Here is a 16,961-nt window from a genome sequence, read left to right on the forward strand (position 1 = left end):
AATAGTTCTTGGCTCATGGAAGGCTCTTAATGAGTATTTGTTGAAAGAAAGAATGAATGAATGAATGAGTGAGTGAGTGAATGAATGAATGAAAAAAGGAAGGAAGGAAGGTGATGCAGGTTCTTAAAATTCTTCCTGGGTAGAGACCTGTTGTTATTTATTTATTTATTTATTTTAAAGACTTTATTTATTTATTTGACGGAGATCACAAGTAGGCAGAGAGGCAGGCAGGGAGAGAGAGGGAAGCAGGCTCCCCGCCGAGCAGAGAGCCTGATGTGGGGCTCGATCCCAGGACCCTGGGATCATGACCTGAACGGAAGGTAGAGGCTTTAATCCACTAAGCCACCCAGGTGCCCCAGACCTGTTAATTATTTAAAAAAATTTTCAGACCATACTTTTTTTTTACTCACTGGTATCTTACTCAGGAAATTTCTTGAGTCCTGTGCCAGACTTGGCTGTATGATTAACATCAATTATATACAGAGATGCATACGATTTCTTTTTTTTTTCTTTAAAGATTTTATTTATTTGTCAGAGAGAGAGAGAGCACAAGCAGGCAGAGTGGCAGGCAGAGGCAGAGAGAGAAGCAGGCTTCCTGCTAGCAAGGAGCCTGATACTGGACTTGATCCCAGGATCCTGGGATTGTGACTTGAGCCGAAGGCAGCCACTTAACTGACTTGAGTCACCCAGGCATCCCAATACATGTGATTTCTGAACGTTTGGCTGAAAGCAGATTGGAAGAAGAGGAAGTATTGTACTAAAAGTGGAAGTACTTTTTTTTTTTAGTAGCCACAATATATGACAAGAGAGTACCATACTACAAGTGTCAATTTATAGAAGTCAACTTTATTTTTATTTTTTTTAAACGATTTTATTTTTTAAGTAATCTCTACACCCAGGATGGAACTTGAACTCAAAATTCCAAGATCAAGAATCCCATGTTTCACTGACTGAGCCAGCCAGGTGCGCCTGAAAGGCCAACTTTAATAATTTACTTCAGAAATAATATACAATAAGTGTTAATTTAACATCCACTTAAATTCTTTTTTTTTTTTTAAGATATTATTTGTTTTTTGAAAGAGAGAGAGCGAGCGAGCATGTGCACATGAGCAGGGGGCAGCTGCAGAGGGAGAGGGAGAAGCAGACTCCCTGGCTGAACAGGGAGCCTGAGGGGGGGGGAATCGATCCCAGGAGCCCGGGATCATGACATGAGCCGAAGGTAGATGCCCAATTGACTGAGCTACCCAGGTGTCCCTCCACTTAAAATTTCTTAAAGCCAAAAGCAATAGGTAAAATCACAGCATCAAATTAATTTCAATTAAAGATTATTTTAATACTCAATCTTTAAAAATAAATCTAACATGAGTTTCATTTTAGGTAATCAAGAACATCTCCTTTGGAGCCCAGGTGTGAAGCCCAGTGACCTTAGAAATAACTACACATGTGTTCAGCTGATTTTTTTTTTTTAAGGTTTTATTTTTAAGTAATCTCCACACCCAACATAGGGCTCAAACTCACAGCCCTGCAATCAAGAGATGGCATGCTTCACTGACTGAGCCAGCCAGGTGCCCTCTGTGGTCAGCCAATATTAGTGAAGCATCTACTTGTCTCTGGTGTTGGCCCTGTACTTGACATAGAGTGGTGAGATAAACAAATTTGCCATATGGAACTAAACGGCAGTGCCTTCAAGCTCAGATTTATAGGACTGTGGAAAGTTTCTCCTGGGGTGCCTTGCTCAGTTGGTGGAGCTTGTGACTCTCTTGGTCTCAGGGTCACGAGCTGGAGCTCCATGTTGGAGGTGGAGGTTACTTAAAAATATCTCCTGCTAATCATTTAGGACTCAGTTCAGGTGTGGCTTCTTTTAGGCAGCTGCCCCGAAGGCCCTCTGTGTTAGGTGCTCGAAGTGCTCTTGTAGTTTAGTGGTAAGCTCTATCTCAGCAATGTTTTGGATCGAATTCTTTATATACTAATTTGTATCTCAGGTAACTTCATGAGCACCTTTTTCTGTTCTAAGTCCCTGGTATAATACCTGCCCGTAAGCATACGAATTATCAGAAATGAGAAGGGAAAGGCCATACTGCTTGATTGTGGGGTATGGCTGCTTTTGCGTAGATTCTTAGAGATATAGGGAAACTATGAAGGGACAGTCATGGTCAAGTGGAAAACTGTGAAAGAGATTTGGAGTCAGAGGACCAGGTTCCATTGAGGAGGTTTTTGACATACCATCTTAATCCTCACAGGAATTTTATGAGGCAAGTGGTACCATGAGGAATCTAAGGGGCAGAGAAGTAATTCATCCTGAGTGACTGCTAGTACATGGTAAAACTGACAGAAAGCCTGTTTTTGACTTAATTCTACTTACTCATCTGTAAAATGGAGAGATTCTGTTTGCCCTACATACCTCATAGAGTCATCCAAAGAGATAAATCTATGTCCAGTAGCTGGAAGTAAAAGCATGAAAAACTACTTGTTTTTATTGGCTATGTGCTAAAATTTGTTTTAGTTTTGATGTGACTTTTTCCTAAATTTTTGCTTTATTTGATATTACCTTTTTGTTCAGCTAATAACTGTTGAAGAAGAAAATAATAATTGCTACTTTTTTTTGTTTCCCCAAATAAAAACAGTGTTATTTTCTTTTATCATTTCTTTTATCATTCCTTTTAGAGATAGAATTCCTGGGACAATGGGTATGCATGTTTAACATTTTGATAAGTATTGCTGATTGTCCTTTCAGAATGGTTTTTGTCTTCTGGTGTGCCAGTTTTTGCTTTTAGGGCAGTGTAGTGTGTGAGCGTCTGTTTCCCTGTATCTTTGACAAATCTGGGCATTATCAGTCTTTGAACATTTAGAGACATCAGTTTCAGCTTATCTGTTTACTTATTTATTTTTAATGATTTTATTTATTTATTCATTTGAAAGAGAGCAAAAACAAGAGAGATCTCAGAGGGAGAGGGAGAAGCAGACTCACCAGTGAGTGGAGAGTCTGATGGGGGGTTTGATCCCAGGACTCTGGGATCATGATCTGAGCTGAAGGCAGCCACTTAACTGACTGAGCCCCCTAGGTACCCCGGTTTATCTGTTTGTTATTTGTGAAGTTGAACATCTCTTATTGTTTTTCAGTTATTTGCATTTTTAAAATAATTTGTTTGGGCTCCTGGGTGGCTCAGTCGTTTAAGTGTCTGCCTTCTGCTCAGGTCATAATCTCAGGGTCCTGGGATTGATTTCTGCATCTACTTTGTGCTCCCTGCTCAGCGGGGAGCCTGCTTCTCTCTCTCCCTCTCTGTCTGTGGCTCTCCCTGCTTGTGCTTTCTTTTCCTCAACTAAATAAAATCTTAAAAAAAAGAAATAATTTGCTTTAGTAGTTTTTCACTTTTCTACTCAGCTATCTTATTGATTTGTAGGAACCCTTCTATATATAACACATGTTGTAGATCTTTTCAAGTTAGTTCTTTATATTTTAACTTTTGCTTATGTCATCTTTTATTTTTGTGTAGTCAGATCTTTATGGATCTTTATCTTTATCTTTATCTTTATCTTTATGGATGCTCTGCTTAGGCTATCCCTTTGCCAAGATTATAAAAATAAGTTTAAAAATCTATTCCTGGGGTGCCTGGGTGGCTCATTGGGTTGGGCCTCTGCCTTTGGTTCAGGTCATGATCTCAGTGTCCTGGGATTGAGCCCCACATCTCTGCTCAGCAGGGAGCCTGCTTCTCCCTCTCTTGGCTTGCCTCTCTGCCTACTTGTGATCTCTCTCTCTCTCTTAAATAAATACATAAAATCTTTAAAAATTAAAAAAAAAATCTATTCCTTTTTCTACTCATATTTAGAGCAAGAATTATTCTGTGCAGGGAAAAGTGGTGTTTAGATCCATTGTTTGGGAGTATGATTAGCCACTAGATTCATGATTTCATTTTCATGTAATCTTTGAAAACTGGGGATACTAGACAGGGAATTTTACGGAGTAAGGTGAAGTCACTCTCTAAATTGAGCCAGATTAGTGACCTTTAGATATTTATATACATAATGGCTGCTCACATTGGAGATAATTCTAAAAAGGTAGAATATATTGGCTTTCATTGTGATGAAAATGCTTTTCCAAAAGTTTAGATTTTTTTTTTAAAAGATTTTATTTATTTATTTGACAGACAGAGATCACAGGTAGGCAGAGAGGCAGGCAGAGAGAGAGGAGGAAGCAGGCCCCCTGCTAAGCAGAGAGTCTGATGCAGGGCTCGATCCCAGCACCCTGGGATCATGACCTGAGCCGAAGGCAGAGGCTTACCCCACTGAGCCACCCAGGCACCCCAGAAGTTTAGATTTTTAATGTATATTGAGTTAGGTCATGCTGTAATTTCTTTAACTGTTCTGCTGCTATCAGAGTATAAGGGTGTGGGGAGTGAGAGAGTGGGTAGCATAAAGGAAAGAAGGGCTGCCTGGGTGGCACAGTTGGTTAAGCACCTGACTCTTGGTCTGGCTCAGGTTGTGATCTCAGGATTGTGAGATTGAGCTCCGCTTGGGACTCTGCCCTTAGCATGGAGTCTGCAACCCACCCCCACCTCCGTGTCTGTCTCTCAAATAAATAAATAAATCTTTAACAAAAAGAAAGGAGGAGAAAGGGGATGTGAATAGAAGGGATTACTTGGGAAGGAAAGGTAACAGTGCTGAGGCGTGGCAGTATGGAACAGACAGAAATCAGGGAACCTCAATATAACCAGCAATTCCATTTCCTAAATTGTTTTGTTTTCTTTGTGCAGTTTTAAGCATTTGTTGTCCTAATACAGATTGAAAATCAGCACTGACTTTAACTTGATTATTAACCCTCAGTTTTGGTATTTCCATGGTGTATGTGCTGTGCTGGCTGTGCCGTGTGCGAACGGTCATCACTGTTTGAATGAAGAATCATTTGGTAATTTGAAAAGTGAAACTCCAATGTGAAACTTTCATTTCCTCCAGAAGCAGTAAAATAAGTGGTTGCCAACCTCAAACCCAATTTTTTGCAAATTATATGGAAGACTGTGGCTTTCTTTATGGTTCATCTTTCTTTAGCGCCTGACACAAATGTCTTAGTTTCATAGCTGGGGTATCCATTTTGTAAACAGTGTTTTTTAGACTTAGATTTTATTAGGATGGGTTTATGACTTTTGTATACTAAGAAATTTATAAAAGACAACATAAAACCAGGAAAGTCTATAACCGTATTAAAAGAAAAAAAACTTAAGGGGCGCCTGGGTGGCTCAGTCATTGGTTGTCTGCTTCAGCTCAGACCATGATCCCAGGGTCCTGGGATTGAGCCCCGCATTGGGCTTCCTGCTCAGCGGGGAGCCTGCTTCTCTCTGTCTCTCCCACTCCCCCTGCTTTGTTCCCTCTCTCGCTGAGTCTCTCTCTGTCAAATAAATCTTTTTTTTTTTTTTTTAAAGATTTAATTTATTTATTTGACAGACAGAGATCACAAGTAGGCAGAGAGGCAGGCAGAGAGAGGAGGAAGCAGGCTCCCCGCCGAGCAGAGAGTCCGATGCGGGGCTTGATCCCAGAACCCTGGGATCACGGCCTGAGCTGAGGGCAGAGGCTTTAACCCACTGAGCCACCCAGGTGCCCCAAATAAATAAAATCTTAAAAAAAAAAAAAAAAAACCAACACAAAAACAGTTTAAGGTGTCTATATACCTCATTTATCTGCTTTGTTTGTTTGCTTAGACACAAAAATATTTGTGTTTGTGCGCAGGCATGTGTGTATAACACACTTATTTGGGATTTTTGACATTTTAAGAGTATGACATTTACTGCCAGCATCTAGGAAATGTTAACTTTCTTATACTTCACAAAGCACTTTTTTTTTTTTTTTTTAATTTTTTTATTTTTTATTTTTTTTTAAAGATTTTATTTATTTATTTGACAGAGAGAGATCACAAGTAGGCAGAGAGGCAGGCAGAGAGAGAGAGGAGGAAGCAGACTCCCTGCTGAGCAGAGAGCCCAATGCGGGACTCGATCCCAGGACCCCGAGATCATGACCTGAGCCGAAGGCAGCGGCTTAACCCACTGAGCCACCCAGGCGCCCCACAAAGCACTTTTAATAGACATTTTCCTCACTGTAATAAAGAAGTAGGTTGGAACAGGTAAAAATGATCGAAAACTGGGGACTATAAACATTAAGGATAGGAAGGGCAGAACACCTGGCTCTTGAACCCTATTCTGAGGAATTCAGATCCTTACTCAGATTTCATTTTTTTGTGTTCATTATACCCTTGCCTGGGAGCAGAGATAATTGAAAATAGAGATATGTCAGTGATGTGAAGGGATAATAGTTCATAAATGAGGGGAAGGGAAGCTTTCTACTTAGCCAAAATTAGTTAATTCTTATAAAGCATACATAGTATTAGTTTCACTTTCCTGATGGGAAAACAGATTAAAGTAATCTGCCCAAGGTCATACATAAAAGTCCCTACAGCAGAGATGCATACTGAGGCTAAGTTCTATGCCCATTCTTTACACTATACTTCAAGTAGGGAAGGATATGTATGTAAAATATAAAAGAATGATTTAAATCGTAAATTACATTGTAAATGTTTCATTATGATTAAATTTTATTTAAATTTTATTTTAGCAGTATAACACAAAGGGATAGAGCAATTAAAGAGAATATTGTAAAAAGCATCAAAATATTTTTTTCAGAATTTGGAAAAATCATATAAAGAAAAATAATTTTATAATTATATAATTAATTTATAGGTTTTTAGTTCTTAAGGTTATAAATGATCAGGGTTGTGAGAGTTCTCTTTCTCTGAAATTGGAGTATAAATCCCATGGGCAAGGATTACTCTTCAACATTTGTCTTCTCCCGCATTCTGCCTGGAGTGCCCAGAGCATTTGCATGTGAAATGCATGCTCTGATGCCCCTTTAAAAGGCGTTTTCCAGGGGCACCTGGGTGGCTCAGTGGGTTGAGGCCTCTGCCTTCGGCTCAGGTCATGATCCCAGAGTCCTGGGATCAAGCCCCGCATTGGGCTCTCTGCTCAGTGGAGAGCCTGCTTCCTCCTCTCTCTCTCTGCCTACTTGTGATCTCTGTCTGTCAAATGAATAAATGAGATCTTTAAAAAAAAAAAAAAAAAGGCGTTTTCCATACGCTAAGAGGTACCTAGAAGATGGGTTTCTTTTCCACTCCCTGTTTGTTTAGGACTCTGAGCATTTATTGCTTGTTAACTTGCCTCTTTAGTAATTGTGTTGTTGTTAAGAAAAATGTCATTTGCTTATTTTTGTCCTGTTTTTGGCCAAATTCCAAGAATTAATATTATTTTTCATTAGGCAAATTATTTTTAACTCAGGTAATTTTTATCAGTTAACTTTTGCATGTGAAATGAATGCTGTTGCACACGTGGAACTATCTGATTATGAAGAAATTATTGAACGCAAACCAGTGTGTATGTAGAGCTGTCCCTTTTTGTAGTTGAAATTCACATTTTGTGCAGTTAATGTTTATTTACACATGTTCTTTTTGCTTTTAGGATATTCGGAAATTCTTTGGGGTTATACCAAGTGGAAAGAAACCTGTAACTGAAACAGTAAAGAAGAATGAGAAAACAAAGTCTGCTGAAGAAACTTTAAAAGCAAAGAAAGGAATAAAGGAAATCAAGGTCAGTTTTCTAAATACAGTATTGAGTTGTATAAAAAGTGAGATTCATTTCCTAGACTTGATAAGTTGGGAGCCTGAGGTAGATACAGATTTCAACTCACCTTGCAGAGGAAGAAGAAAAGTGTATTTCTAATTAATATAGCTGACTGTATTCTTTGCTTTTTTTCTGAAGTAGAGATGGAACCTTTTTTAGTTGTTGAAACTACATTTTTTGAGTTGTTTGTTCTTAGAGACGTGGGTCTCAAATGAAAGATGTTAGACTTCTGGTAAAAGAAGGTTTTGAAGGAAAGCTTTATTCTTTTCTCTGTCTTCTTTGGGCCTCAGAGAAGTTAAGATACAGTGTCACTAGAAAGCAGACAATGGCTACAGTACTGTGTCTGAGTTAATATTATTCCACTCTGTGTAAAATGTAAGAATTTGCAACTCTACAGATCTGTTTATCACCACTTCATCTTTTATGTTTTAGTTGTCATATGTATTATAGCTATATTTGTTAGTACTGCACATTCAGTATAATAATTTTTGCTCTAAACAGACATATTTTAAAGAAATTAAAAGGAAAAAATCGATCTTTTATGTTTACCCACATATTTGCCATTTCTGGTGCTTTTCATTTCTTATTGAAGATAAGAATTTCTGAATTTCTATGTCATATCATTGTTTTTAAACCTGAAGAATTTTCTTTATCATTTCTTGTAGCACAGATCTTTTGGTAACAAATTTTGTAAGTTTTTGTTTATTTAATAATATATTTTTTCTTCATTCTTGGAGGATATTTTTGCTGGTTATTGAATTTTGGATTGGCACTTTTTTCTCCCAGCACTTTAAAGATGTTCCATTGTCTTTTGGTCTCTCTCTCTCTTTTTTTTTGGAGAGATATTAGCAGTCATATTGTTTTCTTTTGTACATTATGTATTGTTTTCCTTATACTGCCTTTTGGAAATTTATCTTTGGTTTTTAGTTTTGACTGTGGTATGCCTGCGTGTGTTTTTCTTGTGTGTATTCTGTTTATGGCTTCTGAGCTTCTTGAATCTATAAATTTATAAACTCACCAAATTTGGGAACTCTTTGCCATTCATTCTTCAAATAATTTCTGCCTCATTCTCTTTCTCCTCTTCTGGGATTTTTTTGATTCTAGCTACTCTGGCAGGTATACTGTGATATCTCATTGTGGTTTTGATTTGCCCTAATGATTAGTGATGTTGAGCATCTTTTCATGTGTCCATCTGAAGATCTTTTTTAGGTTCTTTGCCCATTTTTAATCAGATTATTTTGGGGTTTTTTGGTGTTGAGTTGTAGAAGTTCTTTATATACATTGGATATTAACCCCTTATTGGATATATCATCTGCAAATATTTTCTCCCATTCAGTAGGTCGCCTCTTCATTTTATTGATGGTTCCTTTACTGTGCAAAAGCTTTTTATTTTGGTGTAGTCTCAGTAGTTTTGTTTTTGCTTTTGTTTCCCTTGCTAAAGGAGGTAGCAAGGAAAAGGATGCTAAAAGGGAGCCTGATGTGGGGCTCGATCCCAGGACCCCAGGATCATGCTTTGAGCCTAAGGCAGATGCTTAACTGACTGAGCTACCCAGGTGCCCTGAGTTTTCAGGGTTTTCTATGAATAGTATGTCATTTGCAAAGGGTGACTATTTCTTTACCGATTTGGATGTCTTTTATTTCTTTTTCTTGACTGGTTGCTATGACTAGGACTTCCAGTACTAGTACATATATTTTAAAATTTCTTCTTTAATTTCATCATCGACCCATCAGTTGTCTAGTAGCATTTGTTTAAAGTCCATGTGTTTGTGTTTTTTTTCCCCCATTTTTTTTTCTTGTAGTTGATTTCTAGTTTTATACCATTATGGTTGGAAAGAGGCTTGATACAAGCTTCGTTTTCTTAAATTTAATGAAACTTATTTTGAGGCTTACCATGTTATCTCTCTTGGATAAAGTTCAGCATGCGCTTGGAAAGAATATGTATTCTTTTGTTTTTGGATGGAATGTTCTGTATATATTTGTTAAATCCGTCTGGTCTGACTGTTGCCTTATTAATTTTCTTCTTGGATAACTATCCATTGATGGAACTAGGATGTTAAAGTTCCGTACTATTTTTGTATTACTGTCTGTTTCTTCCTTTACATCTCTTAATCTTTGTGTTGTGTATTTAGGTGCTTCAGTGTTGGATGCGTAAATATTTACAATTGTTACATCCTCATGTTGGATTGATCCCTTTATTTTTATGTAATGCCATTTTTTGTTTCTTGTTGCAATCTTTGTTTTAAAGTCTATTTTGTCTGATGTAAGTATTGCTACCCTGGATATTTTTTTTTTTTTTTTTTAGTTTCCGTCTCTTCATTTTCATTTTGTATGTGTCTGATGTGAGTCTCTTGTGGGTAGCATATAGATGGGTCTTGTTTTTTATCCACTCTATCATTCCCTATCTTTTTTTTTTTTTTTTTGAACCCCTTGTCTTTTGATTAGAGAATTAGGCTATTTACATTTAGAGTAAATAGTTTTGTACTTTTTTTTTGTTAATTGATTTCTGGTTGTTTTTATAGTTTCTATTCCTTTCTTCTCTTGCTCTCTTTTCTTGTGACTGGTAGGTTTCTTCAGTGTTGTGCTTTTCTTTATTTTTTCTGTATCTGTTATGGTTTTTGGCTTGTGGTTATCATTAGGTTCCTGTATAACATCCAAGTATATGATAGTCTATATCAAATTGATGATCACTTCAGATTGAACACATTCTAAAAGAACTTCATTTCTACTCCCCTCTGTCTGCCTTTTATCTATATGTTGTTAGATTTTTACATCTCTTTATTATGGGAGTCCCCTTAACTTTTTTTTTTTTTTTTTAAAGATTTTATTTATTTATTTGTCAGCACAAGCAGGGGGAGCAGCAGGCAGAGCAGGCAGAGGGAGAAGTAGGCTCCCCATTGAGCAGAGCCTGATGTGGGACTTGATCCTGGGACCCTGGGATCATGACCTGAGCTTGAAGGCAGATGCCTAACAACTGAGCTACCCAGGTATCCCTGACTTAACTAACTTTTTAAGGTATAGTTGGTTTTACTACTTTTGTCATTTAACCTTTTTACTAGCTTTGTAAATAATTGCGCTACTACCTTTACTGTGCTTGCTTTTAATGAAATTTTTTTTCTTTTCATAATTTTCTTCTAATTGCAGCCTTTTTTATCCACTTAAAGAAGCTCTTTAACATTTCTTGTAAGGCTGGTTTAGTGGTGATGAAATACTTTAATTTTTGTTTATCCGGGAAGCTCTTTATCTCTCCGATTCTGAATGATAAACTTGCTGGGTAGAGTATTCTTGTTTGTAGCTTTTTTCCTTTCAGCACTTTGAATATATCATGCCTCTCCCTTCTGGTGTGCATAATAGTTTCTGCTGAAAAATCATCTGATTGTCTTATGGAGTTTCCCTTGTAGGTAATTATTAGTTTCTCTCTTGCTGCTTTTAAAATTCTTTATCTTTAATCTTTGACATTTTACTTATTACTGTTATGGTATGGAGCTCCTTCGGTTCATTTTGTTTGGAACTCTCTGTGCTTCCTGAATCTGGATATCCATTTTCTTCTCCAGGTGAGGGAAATTTTCAGCAGATATTTCCTCCATAACTTTTCTGTCCGTTTGTCTCTCTCTCAGCTTCTTCTGAGACCCCTATAAAATGCAAATTTTTGTTTGCTTTGCATGTTTTCCAAGAGATCCTTCCTGTTCTCATTTTTTAAAAAAATTCTTTTTCCTTTTCAGTCCATGGCTTGGGTGCTTACCGTTAGTCTGTCTTCCAGATTGCTGATCTGTTCTGCATTCTTTAATCTTCTGTTATTGTCTCTAGTGTGTTTTTCATTTCATTTACTGTATTCTTCAGTGCTAGTCTGTTCTAATATTATCTGTCTCTTTGTTGAAGTTCTCACTGAACTCATCCACCTTTTTCTCCAGTTGGTGAACATCTCTGTGATCATTAATTTTTTTTTTTAAGTTTGAAATGTTTGGCAGGTAGCTTGGTTATCTCTGTTTTTTTTTCCCGAGGTTTTGACTTGTTCTTTCATTTGAAGCATATTCCTCTGTCTTCTCATTTTGCTTGACTTTCTGTGCTTGCTTCTGTGAATTAGGTGCAACACATATTTCTCCTAAACTTGAAGGAATGATCGTGTGTATGGTCATCCCATGTGTAGCTGCATATGCCTGATGACTTTGGCTGGTTGGCTGAAGTTGTAGCTAGTGGTTTTGAGGCATTTTGTGCTGGCGTGCCCTGGTGGGATGGCCTGAGCTGTAATGGATGTGGATTGGGGTGGTCCTAGGGCTCTCTGCATAGAGGGTGCCCTGGAAGACTGCTGAAATGAAGTAGATGCAAGCTGAATGGTTCTCGGGGGTCTTTGTGCACAGGGTGCCCTGGTAGGACCGTTGAATCTGAAGTGGCATGGCCCAGGGCAGTCTCAGGGTTCTCTGTGCTGAGCACAGCTGATGCTGAAGTGTATGCAGGTTGAGATGTGCTGGGGTGCTCTGTGCAGGGGTGCCCTAGTCAGTTGTCTGGATCCAAAGCAGGAATGGACTGGGTGGTCTCTATGCACTGCACATAATGGGTACCTTGGTGAGTCATCTGGAGCCAAATTGGGCATGTTCTTGAGGAGCTCTGCAGCGGGGTTGGCCTGGCAAGTTGTCTGGAGCCAAAGTGGTGTTTTGGGGTGCCTTGTGCCTGTGTCACATTGGCAAGACAGCACTGTGTGGGGGTGGAGAACTGATCAGGGATGTAGCAGTATGTGTTGTGCTAGGGTCACATGGGTGAGGTATCTAGGGCTGGTGGGGGATTATTGAGGTGATAGCCAATAAGACCCTACTCCTGTGCATGCTGTCAGGGTGGAGGGAGAATGTAAACCTTGGCCCCTCCAACCTGGAGAGAGTTCCAGCAGCTCCCCCACCATTTGGTAGAGATGTGGGGCTGATTTTTTTATAATCTAGTTACTCTTTTAAACCATAGCCTTTTTTCTCTACCCCAAGAACACGAGTCTGCTTATGGTTTCTCATTACTATCCATGCCTAATGAAGTTCACAGTGATGGGTGGGGGTTCCTTTCGTTACCCTGTCTCTGTTTCTCTTGCCATTCTGTATGTGATCTCTCTATTTTTTGTTGTGCAGAGGCTGTTCCGTCAGCCCTCAGTTCTTCAGGAGGAATTGCTCTATAAATAGGTATAGATTTGGTGTGTCCTGTGGAGGTGAGTTCTTTGCCATCTTAGACTAGAAGTCCTAGGCTTTTTTTTTTTTTTTTTATGCACACACATCAAAAACTTTTCCAGCCTTCATCATAACCCAGTTCCAAAGCCATTCCCATATTTTAGGTATTTTTTACTGCACCACTCCATTTCATGGTAGCAAAATCTGTATTAGGATTCTCCAAAGAAATAAAATCTCAAAAGAGATTTATTTTAAAGAACTCATGAATGTGATTATGGGGGCTGACAGGTCCCTAGACCTACAGCTGGACAAGCTGGAGACTTAACGACAGCTGATGATATAGTTTAAGTGTGAGTTTGAAGTCCTATGAACTAGGAGAGCCAGTAGTGTGATTACAGGCTCAAGCCTGCTGCCAAGAATAGTAGGCTTGAGACTCAGGAATAGTTGATGTCCTAGGTTGAAGGCAGGCAGGAAGGAGGAATTCTCTTACTTGGGAGAGGATTAGTCTTTTGTTCTCTTCAGACCTTTAACTGATTGGATCAGGTTCACTCATATTATGGAGAGGAATCACCCTTTAATCAGTCTATTGATTTAAATGTTAGATTCATCCAAAAACACCTTCATAGAAATACTCAGAATAATGTTTGATGTAATATCTGGGTATTTTGTGGCCCAGCAAGTTTACAGGTAAAACTAAGCATCACAGGTCACATTTCCTAGTTTTTTTGGTGTGTGTCTGGTTATTTTGGATTTATGTTGTATAGTGTGAATTATATAGTGTAGGAAATTTGGATTCTGTTACATTCTTCCAAAGTGTTAATTCTTTTGGTTTAGCAGGCAGTTAATTTGGCTGAACTCAAACTCTAAACTGTTGTCTCCTTTGTGATAGGTAGCAGATGAAATCTTTATTCAGTTTGTTTATCCTTAGCTGGGCACTGGGAGTTGTTACATTCATATGTGTTCAGGAGACAGGCACAGATTTGGGCTAAGAAATAATTATATATGGTTATATTAGTTTGAGCTGTACAGCATGATGGTTTGACCTATATCTGTTGTGAAGTGATGACCACAGTAGGTGTAGTTAACATCCATGATCTCAATATAGATAACAGTAAAAGGAAAAAAAAATTCTCCTCTGGTGAGAACTTTTAGATCTACCCTCTTAACAAGTTTCCTACTTATCTAATAGCAGTGCTAACTATAATCATTGTGTTGTATATTACATCCCTAGGACTTGTAACTAAAAGTTTATACCTTTTGACCACCTTATTCCAGTTGTACTTCACCTCACCCCCTGCCTTTGGTAACCACAAGTCTGATCTCTTTTTCTATGAGTTTGGTATGTTTTTTTTTTTTTTTTTTTTTGAGTCCACATAATGGTGAGATCATCCAGTGTTTGTCTTTCTCTGTCTGACTTATTTCACTTTGCATAATGCCTGCAAGGGTTCATCCATGTTGTTGCAAATGGTAGGATTTCCTCCTTTTTTTTTTTTTTTTGATGTGTACTTTATTCTTTATCCTTTCTTACTTTGATGGTCATTTAGGTTGTTTCCATGTCTTGGCTATTATAAATAATGCTTCTGTGAACATGGGGGATGTAGATATCTTTTTGAGTTAGTGTTTTTGTTTCCTTTGGATATATTTCCAGAAGTAGAATTGTTGGGTCATGTGGTAGTTTGGAGCACTGGGTGTGGTGCATAAACAATGAATTCTGGATCACTGAGAAAAAAATTAAATTAAAAAAAATTCTTTTTTTGGAGGAAACTCTGTACTGTTTTCCATAATGACTGTACATTTTATAGTCCCACCAGCAGTCCAGAAGGGTTCCTTTTTCTTCAGATCCATGCCAGCGTTTGTTACCTTTTTTCATTTTGATGGAGGATCTGGCATAGGGCATTAAAGACTTTTGAGCTGTGTAATTCTTTGTTACGGAAGAATGTCTTATGCATTGTAGGACATTTAGAAACATCCCTGGTCTACCATCTACCCATTAGATGCCAGTAACATCCCAATCCCCCATAGCCACACCCCGCACCCCCCCCACCCCATTTATGACAAGCAAAAATGTCTCCTTGGGGCAAAATTACTGAGCTCAGGTCTAATGAGAAAAAAGCAGCTGAGTTATGTAGATGTTTTTGTGTTCTAATTATACTGTGATGTTTACAGGTAAATAGTTCTTGTAAAGAAGATGACTCTAAGCAGAAGCAACCAAACAAGAAAAAGAGGATCATTTATGATTCAGGTAATATTTCTCCTGAGGAGTTTTAAAGTTTTAAAATAATTTTATATCCCTCAGAGCAGTGTTTTCCAAACTGATGTTCTGAGACACAGAGCTCTCTCTGATGTTATAATAAGTCCTGTGAGGAGAGGGCTCTATACTTAAAGTTAGAAACAGTTTTATTATACTGTGGAACTTAACAGAGCTGAAATGTGTTAATGTATTAAATATGTCTGTTTGGGGGTATATAGTATATATAGCATGTCTTAGACTTACTTTGAGTATGGCATATTTATTTTTTAAAATACTCATACTAACTTCTTTTGCAGCTGAATTTCTTGGAAACTGAATTTGAAAAAAAATGTGCTTTAGAATATTGCTTTAGAAACAAAGATCTAAAATTTAATTTTTGTGGTTTTAATCTGGACCTTTTTTGTTGCATTTAAAGTGGAACAAGCATTATATAAAATATTTAAATACACTTTTAAGATGGGAAGTGTGTATTTTTATGCTTGCCTTTTATGATATATTAAAGTAACGGTAGAATTCAGAATGTTTTAGATTTTACTTTTGTGGAGTAGATCCATCTGGTGTGAATTCTTACAATTAAAAAGGTAACCTAAGGAAGCATTTGTAGATTGTTAGGATTTGACAGTGATAGCAAAGATTCTGACTCCATCCTAAAAATACATAAGTGTTTATTGTAAGTCTTTTACTGTTGTCTGTTGTAAGGAATTTGAAATAAATACACATTCCCTGGAAGTTTTTATCATTTGGGAAACTGGAAATGTAATTGTTTGGTACAGTTTAGAATAATATGAAGCAGGATTTATAAATGTGTGGTTCAGAGAAAAAGGAAGGATACTGAAGTTTATGAAACATCTATTCTTGTATTCTTTTGTCTTGGTTTGTATTTAAGTGTCTTGGGTAGTTAGGTTGTAGTAGACAGACCAGTGCTTCCAAAGATGTCCATACCCTAATTCCTAGAATCTGTGAATATGTTAGGTTACATGACAAAAGGGAAATTAAAGTTGTAGGTGGCATTAAATTTGATAATCAGATGACCTTAAAGTAGGGAGATTATCCTGGATTATCTAGGGGTGGGTCCATTGTATTCACAAGGAATGGGGAAGCAGGAGAAAGAGAGAGAGAGAGATTAACTATGGAAGAAAGTCAGAGAACCAGAGAGATGGCAGCATGAGGAGGATTTTGCCCGCTGTTGCTGGTTTTGAAGATGGAGAAAGGGAGCCCTAAGTAGAGAATGTTAGCAATCATTAGAAACTGGAAAAGACAGGGAAATAGATTTTTTCCAAGAGTATCTAGAAAAGGATCATAGCCCTGCTGACACTTTGATATTAGTCCAGTGAGACCTGTATGGGATTTTTAACCTCCAGAACTGTAAGATAATATGCTTATATTGTTTTAAGCCACTAAATTTGTGGTGATTTGTTATGTCAACAGAAGTAAGACAAAGGCTTAACACAAGTAGAGGTAACCTGTGAGAATTCACAGTAAGAATTTTGCCTTGAAATGGACCTTGAGGAATCAGTTAACAATAATCACTTTAAAAACACACTGTATTTTACTATTTCTTTTGAGGGTTTTGTTTGATCTTTTCATGTACAGATTCAGAATCGGAGGAGACAGTGCAGGTAAAAAATGCCAAAAAGCAACCAGAAAAGTTGCCATTGTCTTCTAAACCTGGTAAAATTCTACGCCAGGACCCTGTTACATACATTTCAGAAACAGGTAAGGTGCTGAATATGTTTATTGTTTTAGAGAGCAGTAGTGTGTGTTCTGTTCATGAGCTTCTCATTGGTGTCTGGATGTACCTCATTCACTTTGAATTGAATTTCTGTTGCCTTTTTCCCTTTGTTGGTGTATATTAGAGGAAGTTTGTAGTCATTATCTTTGGCATTTTCTGTGGGTTAAGTGCCATTGTAAAGA

The 16,961-nt window shown here is 37.7% G+C and overlaps 1 protein-coding gene across 1 annotated transcript in view; it reads left to right on the forward strand.

The window, feature by feature from the left end:
* The window catches only part of RFC1 (replication factor C subunit 1), a 77,497-nt gene that overhangs the window by 9,655 nt on the left and 50,881 nt on the right, over positions 1-16,961 (forward strand). Inside the window, exons 2-4 of the mRNA XM_082728865.1 lie at positions 7,494-7,622; positions 14,963-15,038; positions 16,641-16,763. Coding sequence (XP_082584991.1) covers positions 7,494-7,622; positions 14,963-15,038; positions 16,641-16,763 — 328 coding nt within the window. The remainder of the gene's footprint in view (positions 1-7,493; positions 7,623-14,962; positions 15,039-16,640; positions 16,764-16,961) is intronic.

The sequence above is a fragment of the Mustela nivalis genome, assembly GCF_964662115.1.
Source record: "Mustela nivalis genome assembly, chromosome: 4".
Classification (NCBI taxonomy): Eukaryota; Metazoa; Chordata; class Mammalia; order Carnivora; family Mustelidae; genus Mustela; species Mustela nivalis.